The sequence below is a fragment of the Saccoglossus kowalevskii genome, chromosome 17 (genome assembly GCF_978046115.1).
Source record: "Saccoglossus kowalevskii chromosome 17, keSacKowa6.1, whole genome shotgun sequence".
In the NCBI taxonomy this organism is placed as follows: Eukaryota; Metazoa; Hemichordata; class Enteropneusta; family Harrimaniidae; genus Saccoglossus; species Saccoglossus kowalevskii.
The window spans coordinates 27487931-27498989 of NC_140657.1; the positions used below are offsets into that span (position 1 = coordinate 27487931).

Genomic DNA, 11059 nt, shown 5'->3' on the forward strand with positions numbered 1-11059 from the left:
AGCAACTCATTGCTGCTCAAGTTTGTAAATGAAACTGTTGCATCAGTTGATCAGACTTTTTGTGATATTTTCAAACGCTACAGTTATTGCACTGTATTGTGTTGGATATGGATTCCTTTCTATGTGTGTATTAAACAGATTGTTTGTTTTCACAACATTTAAGTGCATGCGATATGACAGCAGTGATCCTTTAACCTTTTCGTCACCAGACTTTCCCGCCCAAATTATTCTGTACTTTTTTCTAATATTCTTCAATTTTTCTGGAAACGACGCCTAATTTTGGAGCCAACAGACAAAATTTGAATCAATTTTCAGTCTTTACTCAAAAATTTTTTTTTCCAAACTTCTGAAGAAAAATGCAGACTATAAATAGGACCATTTTGTCAATTTGTGATTGTGAAGGAGCTGGTTAAGGTTAAGCGTATCACCCTTATCACCTATTCCACAAGTTGTCTATAGCATACATGTATATTAGTGGGCGCAATTATGCAGTAAGGAATCGGCAAAAATACTATTATTTGTGATATATTTATGAAAGTATATTAACAGAATGATGATATTTGGCCAACCATTGGCGGCCCTAACCAGATATATGCGTCAACTGACGTCCTCAAACATCGTCCTTTATTTGCATATGATTCATTAACGTATAGTCTAAAAGATTATGATTTCTCTGTCTATTTTGGCCTTGAATTTAAACCGAGAGGGTCGTCACATGCGCACACACAGGAATTGAGTCCCAATTGACGATAACCACACACACAAAAGAACTCATTGGTAGACACTTGTTTGTAAACATTGGCATGCTATGGCCATCTGACGCATGCGCAGGTGACGACACCCCTGTTTTAATCATGCGATAAAAAGATTATCATCTGATAACACTTGTTTGAGAGCTGGTTGATACTTGAGGCATCATGGTAGTCGCATATCTTTGGTTTATGGATAATACTACCCGGTACTCAGCCTATGATGTCACCCGTATCAACCAGTGCTATGATGAAATGATATCATGCGATAACCTCAAATTAAGTTGTTCATTCAAAGAGAGAAAAACAATAACATTCAAATTATTAAATGTAGGTCAGTCAGGGATTGCGTTAACTTCATAATTTGCTTTGTTTTTCAGGCAAGCTGGGGTCCAATCTCTAATAAAGTTATCCAGGGTCAAATTTCTTAAAATTTTGTAAGTGGGACTCATCTTGCTGAGACACTAGCGCAAACTCTGACAGTGTTGTTATAAATTCAGGTCAAAGAACCTTTCTTCTGACATGTTTTACAATGAAAATGCAGATGAAATTTGATTATAATTCTGATGTTGGTGGTCCTAACTACAAATGTAGTAGCTCTAGCATTCTTATTTACAGTACATATGGTCGCATTAGTAATTTAAATAATTTCGATGATTTGAAGCATGCATTCTGTTTAATATTTCTATATTTTCACCTGTCTTGGTTAAGAGAGTGCATGTAATCCTGTGATACTACTTATTCATAGAGCTTTTTGTTTTGTGGTGCCATGTGCTATAATATCTCCTTGTACGTCACTCGTAACAACCAACTGATATCCGCGACAAGCTCTTGATAATACCATGTAAATATTTAATTTTAAAAATCCTTTAAATTCCATTAGCAATGGTTTGGGATAAGATGTGAATGAAATAAATAAATGATTATCTTCAAAGATTCTGTTGTGAACTTCTGCTACAAAATGTCAAGGATGTTTTCTACTTTAGTAAACATTCATACATGGTGGTCTTAATACATCGTCTGCTGAAAGCTTCCATGGATGGCAGATATAATTGCTATATAATGCTGTTAGCAGGTGATGTATTTGTAAAAACAAGTAAGAGTGAATAATGATGCATTTCTCATAGGTCTATATAGTTATAATATTTTTCGAAGAGTAACAGAATTTGATTTTGGTGTTCCAAAATTATGATTAGCATTTAATTAATGATAGTGTTCCAAATTTATTGCAAAATGTCTAAGGAAACCAGAAGTACCTTTTTTAGCTCCACTGTCGACAAAGTCTCAGATTTGTTCATTTCATGTCAAAATCTCAAAATTTTGGTGAACATTTTTGGTGAAAAGTGATATTTACGACTTCTTGTTGAAAATCGTAAATTCAATTGCTTTGATATTACATATATAGGTCCTACATGTGAACCTCTCTCAGATTTGTTCATTTTGTGATGATATCTTCAACTCTCTAATTTTAATGATTATTTTTGTCTTTTTTGGTAAAAAGTGATATTGTTGAATTCTTGTTAAAAACCGCAAGTCTGATTGCTTTGATACTATACATATAGGTACCTCAGGTAGACCTCTCTCAGATTTCGTGATGATATCTTCAATTCTCTAATTTTAATGAATATTTTTGACATTTTTGTTGAAAATAGCAAGTCCGATTGTTTTGATACTATACATATTGTTTATTTTCTTATGATATCTTCAGTTCTTTAATTGAAATGTGCATTGCTAACAGCGGAGCTATCTCAGCCGACAGGCTGCTTGTTTTTCTGATGACGAATCAAACGCTAATTAATATAGTAGCTAAAAAAATGTCACATTTCAAATTTGAACATCAAGACTACATGTCGCATGACCACATGTAGCGGGTAATGTTTCAAGTCAGGATTGATCTCTGTAAAAAGAAAAGAAAAAAAACAATTTCAGAACGGATTCTAGCTGGAATCTTATTTTTATTGCACCTTTTGGGAATCATGGCTTGATACCTGTCCAAGTACATGTTGTTACATGTATAATAAAACTGGTGATAAATTTCTCAGATTTTTGTGTTGTGTTTGATTAATACCACTTTGATTTATTGTGCTATTGTACTGTGTTCTTTTTGTTTGTATTAAAATTTACCAAGTATCTCAAAATGATTTAGTGAATTGTAAATAGCAAAATTAAAAACAGTGAATAATTAAACCATTTACAATAAATCGTTGTAATTTTTACACATATATGTAAAATAACAAAAGAACTCTATGTTTTCCTGGAAAATCCATGATTTTAAAACACTAATAACAATAGTGAAACTAAATACCAAGGGATAATAAAAAGGTTGTTATTTATTATTTTTTCAATTATAAAGTTTTATAGTATCGGTAACACTGAAAAAAATTCAGAGCTGTAGTTATCTCTGAATCCATGCCAATTATTCACCAGGGTGAAAACAAAGACTGAAACCTCTCAGAAAACAGTATTTTGGGATAGTTGTTGAGATTCTCGTGAACAGTGTAACAAGATTACCATTATATGTGCAATATATATCAATTTGGTTGTTCAGGAGTGTCTCATAGTTTGTTTTGTTTTCTCGTCATTAGCTGTTTTTCACTGGCTTTTTGACTGGCGGTAGATACGGCAGCTCGTGTAGAGCCCGTTGGTGCATCTAAGCTACATAGAATGTACTATGACGTAGCTCAACCCCAAAGATTACGTACGTACTTATGTTCGTGTTGAAAATAATCCATTCCTTGACATGTAGCTATATATACTGGTTTATTTTATATCATGTAGGACCATGTTAGATCACAATTAGCCTGCCTTATGCATGATCACTTAAAAGGTCACATATTCTGGCCACACAGGTTGTTGTACCTGTTATTCATAACCAAAAAAAATAAAAACTTACTACCAGTAAATAAAAAAAAATAGTATTCATTAAAAATTTATAAAAAAGATCAAGAAAATCAATAATCAGAGAAAATATCTAATATATGCTCAAAGAATATGTATCTGTGAAACATTGTGATAACAATTTCTTATGGTGAGGGAATTAAAAAATAATGTGCTTACAAAATTTAAGAAGTGTTCTTTGAAAATTCATAACAATAAATAGAAAAAGAATAAATAAACAAAGAAAATGTCGAAAATGTGCTCAAAAATGTGTATCTGTGAAACAAAGTGATGATAAAAGGTCCTTATGGGGAGGGAATTAAAAAATAACAAAATAAAAGAAGCGTTCTTTGAAAATTCATAACAGAAAAATTAAGAAAGAAAAAAAATGTTTAAAATATGCTAAAAAAATGTGCATCTGTGAAACAATCAGATTATAAAATGTCCTTATGGTGATGTTTTCATACTAAATTAAAAATATTAATCTATATGTAAATATATACTTATGAATATTAACCATATGAAAAATGGATTTTTATTAAAAATATAATGAGTTAAATCTACCACAGGCTAGAACCATCAATTACATATTCATTAGAAATTCATGTACTGTTCTTTATATTATTATTTTAAACCATGTGACACCTGGGTATTGTACAGCAAATAACAAAGAATTATTAGTGATAATATGCTAGCTGAAAGCATGTTTATTTCAGGTCACAGCGCTCCTGAACACTGTGTTAAAACAAATGTATCCTCGTAATAAGCTTATTATTATACATCTTTTCCTTCCAAGTATACATCATGGGAATGCCAAAATCCAACAAGTTTAGAACAGAATCAGCGAACTTCTTTGTATGGAGTCCAGTCAAACCCTGATGGCAGCCATGTTTGTTTTTATTATTAGAGGATGCTTACATGCGTAATCATTCCATAATTGGAATTCGCATTTCCTTATATGGTCAAACGTAAAATACTGCAAAATTACGCCACACTGTAACTTATGGCATTACAGTGACAAATGTTAAATAATTAAAATTATAAAACTATTAAATTCAAATTATTTGGTTTTATTGCAGGAAGTGAAGGGCGGTAAATCATTTGTCAAGTTAGGGTTTGTTGATTTAAACCTTGCTGAGTACGCAGGAGCCAGTAATAAATCCAGAAGATATTTACTGGAAGGATATGATTCTAAACAGAGACAAGATAATAGTATCCTCAAGGTAAGAAAAATTACTTCACATAAATTTGTTTGGGATGAAAACAATAGGAACCTAATAACTGTCCTGAGAGGGCGCTGTATTGTTTTGATTTCTTTTCTTTTTTTTCAACATTATTATGATACATTTTATTTTTCTCCCCAAATATTGTGAACACATTAGGGCTGCTGGCTGTTTATTTTTCAATCTCTGTCTCAGATATCTGGACTTTTTACCTGGAAAACTAAAAAAAACACATTTTTTAGCTTGTATGTACTCAATGTTCGTTTTTGTTTTCTATTATTAACTTCAGGTTACTATAGGGATGACTCTTCTGTCTGGTGATCCTTGTTTTAAAGCGTAAGTAACCATTATTGCTTGTTATGAAAGTGACAGTTGTAAGATATTAGAGCCTCTGTTATCCTTATTGTCGATATTTAAATAGTTGTTACACAGTTTATGTTGTGAATTTTACATAAAAAAAGTTTTTTTTGCATGCATTTTGTGGGATCCAGGATCTCTCAATGATATATTTTGATAACTGAAGCACTTTAGTAAAATGAAAAAGCTTTTTATTGTACAGTGTACAATACAAATACACTTACATGTGGAGAGGTAAAAAAAAAAAAAAAGTAATACCGGCATGGTACAACAGTAAACAGGCTGATAAATATAAAGAAGATTACACGGCATTATGTGAAAACTTTTGAACTATCACATGTCCAAGGTGTATATTGTTATTCACACTAGTATCATATGCATGATAGATAGTCAGTCTTTATGTGCTTGAAGGGTATGCAACGAAAACAATGACAGTATTGTATTATTGCACTACGTTGTGAGAATTTCTGACTGTATACCAACAATTACTTGGATGGTGCAGTGGCAATAACTCATATTAACAAATATCGTGAAGAAGGGTGGCATTTCTGCCAATTTTGAAAACCATTGGTGGCCGTAACTTCAAAACCGCATCCATCAACGTGATGTATGTCGCGCATAATAAGCACAAATTAGCATATGATTCTTTACCATAGTTCTGTAAAATCACAACTTCTCTGTCATTTAAACTCTTCGAGTTGTATTTATAGAGGTTATTGATACTCATGGAGTCATGGGCAGTATTATCCACTCATTTTTAGTTTGTGGATAATACTAGCCAATGATGTCACTTGTATCAACAATTGATATCAGGTGATAACTTCATATTATCAATAATTATATGGTACGATTGTTACTATGTTATTTTTTCTTCGTAAATTTCAGTCCCGATGTGAAAGAGTTATTTCTTCCTGGTGAGCTCCCACAGGACGAAAGAATGTACGTGAGCGGAACTTACAAATCAGAAGACTTTAAGAGTGGTGGTGGCAGTATTGCGTCGTTTGGTAGCTCGGCTTCTAAACCAAAGACGAGACCCTGTGTCACCTCATCCAGTAAGTCCAGATTTGCGAAAAGTCACTATGAGTCCCTAGAACCCAACTGAAAGTCACTATGAGTCCCTAGGACCCCACTGAAAGTCACTATGAGAACCATAGGACCCCACTGAAAGTCACTATGAGTTCTTAGGATCCCACTGAAAGTCACTATGAGTCCCTAGGCCCCCACTGAAAGTCACTATGAGTCCCTAGGACCCCACTGAAAGTTACTATGAGTCCCGAGGACCCCACTGAAAGTTACTGTGAGTCCCTAGGACCCTACTGAAAGTCACTATGAGACTAGGACCCCACTGAAAGTTACTATGAGTCCCTAGGACCCCACTGAAAGTCACTATGAGACCCTAGGACTCCACTGAAAGTTACTATGAGTCTCTAGGACCCCACTGAAAGTCACTATGAGTCCCTAGGACCCCACTGAAAGTTACTATGAGTTCTTAGGACCCCACTGAAAGTTACTATGAGTCCCTAGGACCCCACTGAAAGTCACTGAGTCCCTAGGACCCCACTGAAAGTTACTGTGAGTCCCTAGGACCCTACTGAAAGTTACTATGAGACTAGGACCCCACTGAAAGTTACTATGAGTCCCTAGGACCCCACTGAAAGTCACTATGAGACCCTAGGACCCCACTGGAAGTCACTATGAGTTCCTAGGACCCCACCGAAAGTCACTATGAGTCCCTAGGACCCCACTGAAAGTCAATATGAGTTCCTAGGTCCCCACTAAAAGTCACTATGAGTCCCTAGGACCCTACTGAAATTCACTATGAGTCTCTAAGACCCTACTGAAAGTTACTATGTGTTTCTAGGACCCCACTAAAAGTCACTTTGAGTCCCTAGGACCCCACTGAAAGTCACTATGAGTCCCTAGGACCCCACTGAAAGTTACTATGAGTTCTTAGGATCCCACTGAAAGTCAGTATGAGTCCCTAGGACCCCACTGAAAGTCACAATGAGTCCCTAGAACCCTACTGAAAGTCACTACGAGTCCCTAGGACCCCACTGAAAGTCACTATGAGACCCTAGGATCCCACTGAAAGTCACTATAAGTCCCTAGGACCCCAATGAAAGTTACTATGAGTCCCTAGGACCCCACTAAAAGTCACTATGAGTCTCTAGGACCCTACTGAAAGTTATTATGAGTCCCTAGGACCCCACTGAAAGTCACTACGAGTCCCTAGGACCCCACTAAAAGTCACTATGAGTCCCTCGGACCCCACCGAAAGTCACTGTGAGTCCCTAGGACCCCACTGAAAGTGACTATGAGTCCCTAGAACCCCAATGAAAGTTACTATGAGTTCTTAGGACTCCACTAAAAGTCACTATGAGACTAGGACCCCACTGAAAGTTACTATGAGTCCCTAGGACCCCACTGAAAATTACTATGAGTCCCTAGGACCCCACTGAAAGTCACTGAGTCCCTAGGACCCCACTGAAAATTACTATGAGTCCCTAGGACCCCACTAAAAGTCACTGAGTCCCTAGGACCCCACTGAAAATTACTATGAGTCCCTAGGACCCCACTGAAAGTCACTGAGTCCCTAGGACCCCACTGAAAATTACTATGAGTCCCTAGGACTCCACTAAAAGTCACTGAGTCCCTAGGACCCCACTGAAAATTACTATGAGTCCCTAGGACCCCACTAAAAGTCACTGAGTCCCTAGGACCCCACTGAAAATTACTATGAGTCCCTAGGACCCCACTGAAAGTCACTGAGTTCCTAGGACTCCACTGAAAGTCACTATGAGTCCCTAGGACTCCACTGAAAGTCACTGTGAGTTCTTGAGACCCCAGTGAAAGTCACTATGGCTCCTTAATGGAAGCTAGTAAATTTTGTGCTATTTAACTGGTATGCAAAATTCATGAATATTTGTCTCATGAAATTAAAGTTTAACTTCTACTTAATCTGTGTCTTTTATAATCAATTGAAAAGGTTGGACAACTCCTGAACATGAGGGCGCTGTAGGCGCAGATGACTTATTCACCAAAGGGCATTCAAGAAGTTCAAGTTGTAACAGCCAACATTCCAGGGGAGGAAGTACACATTCCAGATCTTCAAGCACCACAGAACCATTCTCCAGTGGTACCAGCATAAATGACACCGAATCAAGCAGGAATTCATGGACTGGTTCTACTGAGAGACGACGGGTATGTGAGTCAGTTGAGTTTGGTCTAATTAGAGGGCGCTGTTGCCAAAACATCCCTTCTTCAGGAGCTTCTATGAAAATGATTCAAAAGGGGTAAAAAAGAATGCATCCTGCTACACTTGTCTGTTCCTGTTTTGTACTTTTCCTTCTCGACTTTTGCTATCACTCACTCATCACTGCTTTTGCTATGGACATCCACTATACAGTGCTGTCTCCTTGCATTTGTTCTACCACCCCTAGCAATCACTGAGATAAGATTAGACAGATATTTATAGCAAGATATGCTATAAGGTTGAGCCGAACACGTTAATCACATTTAGATCCTTCTTTGAATCCAATATGACACTGAAGAGATTCATTATTGTTGTTTTAAATCACTGCTATCAGAATTAAACATATTTAGTTAAATTTGTTTAATTTTTTTTAAATATTTAGTTTTTGTTGTTGAAATGAATTTACTTGCAAATAGAGGTTTACATTATTGTGTTATAATGTAAAGCTCTGAAATCATAAAAATCTCTAATTCTTATTCATAATTTAGAAAATATTGAGCTACCCGAAACACTCATTAATTAGTGAAAGTGATTGCAGTTGTGTATGTATGTGTGTGTGTGTGTGTGTGTGTGTGTGTGTGTGTGTGTGTGTGTGTGTGTGTGTGTGTGTGTGTGTGTGTGTGTGTGTGTGTGTGTGTGTGCGTGTGCGTGCGTGTGTGTGTATGTATGTATGTAAGTAATAAGTTTTTGCTGTCTTTATGTTGGTTTAAAGTTTGAAGTCTCCTTCCTTATTCTGCACCATTCATGTTTATGTATTATGCGTGCATGCATGGCACTTTGTAAGATTTGATAAACCATTTGAATACCAAAGTCAACTTACTTCAGTCACCATCCACAAAATTTTTCCATATATAATCTAGTCTTTTCCATATAGAAATTTTCCAAAAAATTGTTTACAATGTTTTGATTGAAAAGTAGAAGCAATGTCACATTTAATAGTCTGTTTGGACTTAAATTAAAACTGAATTCAGTGAACATTACAGTAAACATGTTTACCCAATTTTGAGCAGGAGGAAGATTTGGTGCTCAAAGGTTTAATTACTCATTATTATATTTTTTGCAGAAGGAAGATCAGAACCGACGAGTAGACTGTACAAGAATTAACGCTGATGAGTTAATAGCGAATTTAATCAAACAACAGGACTTTACGGCTGATAATGATAATAAATCGGGTGGTAAGTTAAAAAAACAAAGGAAAAATAAAGAACTTTATAGTCACATTATAAATGACAACAAACTGTTGTGTTACAACTACATGATAGCACTTGATATGGAAATGAATACTTCCTTCCAATTTTAACTTAAAAGAACGAACATGTTTCGTATCCAATTTGGAAAAAAGGATAGCCCTGCGCTAATACACTGGTTGAGTGAGCCAAGATTAAAAGGCTACACCCACTCGACGAAATTCAACAGGGAGGTCAAAAGCACTGGCTGAGATTCAAATTGGAAGCCAAAGCCACTGGTTGAGATTCAAATTCGAGGCCAAAGTCACTGGCTGAGATTCAAAGGGGAGGCCAAAGCCACTGGCTGAGATTCAAATTGGAGGCCAAAGCCACTGGTTGAGATTCAAAGGGTAGGCCAAAGTCACTGGCTGAGATTCAAAGGGGAGGCCAAAGCCACTGGCTGAGATTCAAATTGGAGGCCAAAGCCACTGGTTGAGATTCAAAGGGTAGGCCAAAGCCACTGGTTGAGATGCAAAGGGGAGGCCAAAGCCACTGGTTGAGATTCAAAGGGAAAACTAAAGCCACTGGTTGAGATGCAAAGGGGAGGCCAAAGCCACTGGTTGAGATTCAAAGGGAAAACTAAAGCCACTGGTTGAGATTCAAAGGGTAGGCCAAAGCCACTGGTTGAGATTCAAAGGGTAGGCCAAAGCCACTGGTTGAGATTCAAAGGGTAGGCCAAAGCCACTGGTTGAGATTCAAAGGGAAAACTAAAGCCACTGGTTGAGATTCAAAGGGAAAACTAAAGCCACTGGCTGAGATTCAAAGGGTAGGCCAAAACCACTGGTTGAGATTCAAAGGGTAGGCCAAAGCCACTGGTTGAGATGCAAAGGGGAGGCCAAAGCCACTGGTTGAGATTCAAAGGGAAAACTAAAGCCACTGGTTGAGATTCAAAGGGAAAACTAAAGCCACTGGCTGAGATTCAAAGGGTAGGCCAAAACCACTGGTTGAGATTCAAAGGGTAGGCCAAAGCCACTGGTTGAGATGCAAAGGGGAGGCCAAAGCCACTGGTTGAGATTCAAAGGGAAAACTAAAGCCACTGGTTGAGATTCAAAAGGAAAACTAAAGCCACTGGTTGGAGATTCAAAAGAGACAATTACAAAATATAGGCAAGAAGGTGGAATGTGTTATGGCAACATGTCCATTGACATGTGATTCTCACTTGCGCATAGCTTGACTTCATCTCTTCTTTTGTTCCATAGATGAAGAAGGTCTTCAGTTATTTATAGCGAAAGATGGTTCTACTGCCCTCGGTAGTCAGCAAATAAAAAACAGGTGGGTGCACTTTAATATTTACCTTTTGTTACATTGCTAAACTGTGGCCAAGCTAATCTAATAATTCAAACTGTGGCTAATTTATAGCCTTGTGAATTCAAA

The 11059-nt window shown here is 36.7% G+C and overlaps 1 protein-coding gene across 1 annotated transcript in view; it reads left to right on the forward strand.

Moving 5' to 3' along the window:
- The window catches only part of LOC100373927 (early estrogen-induced gene 1 protein-like), a 54071-nt gene that overhangs the window by 37987 nt on the left and 5025 nt on the right, over positions 1–11059 (forward strand). The window contains exons 3-8 of the mRNA XM_085492220.1: positions 4706–4849; positions 5139–5185; positions 6092–6258; positions 8193–8407; positions 9523–9634; positions 10885–10957. Of these exons, the coding sequence (XP_085348346.1) occupies positions 4706–4849; positions 5139–5185; positions 6092–6258; positions 8193–8407; positions 9523–9634; positions 10885–10957 (758 nt within the window). The remainder of the gene's footprint in view (positions 1–4705; positions 4850–5138; positions 5186–6091; positions 6259–8192; positions 8408–9522; positions 9635–10884; positions 10958–11059) is intronic.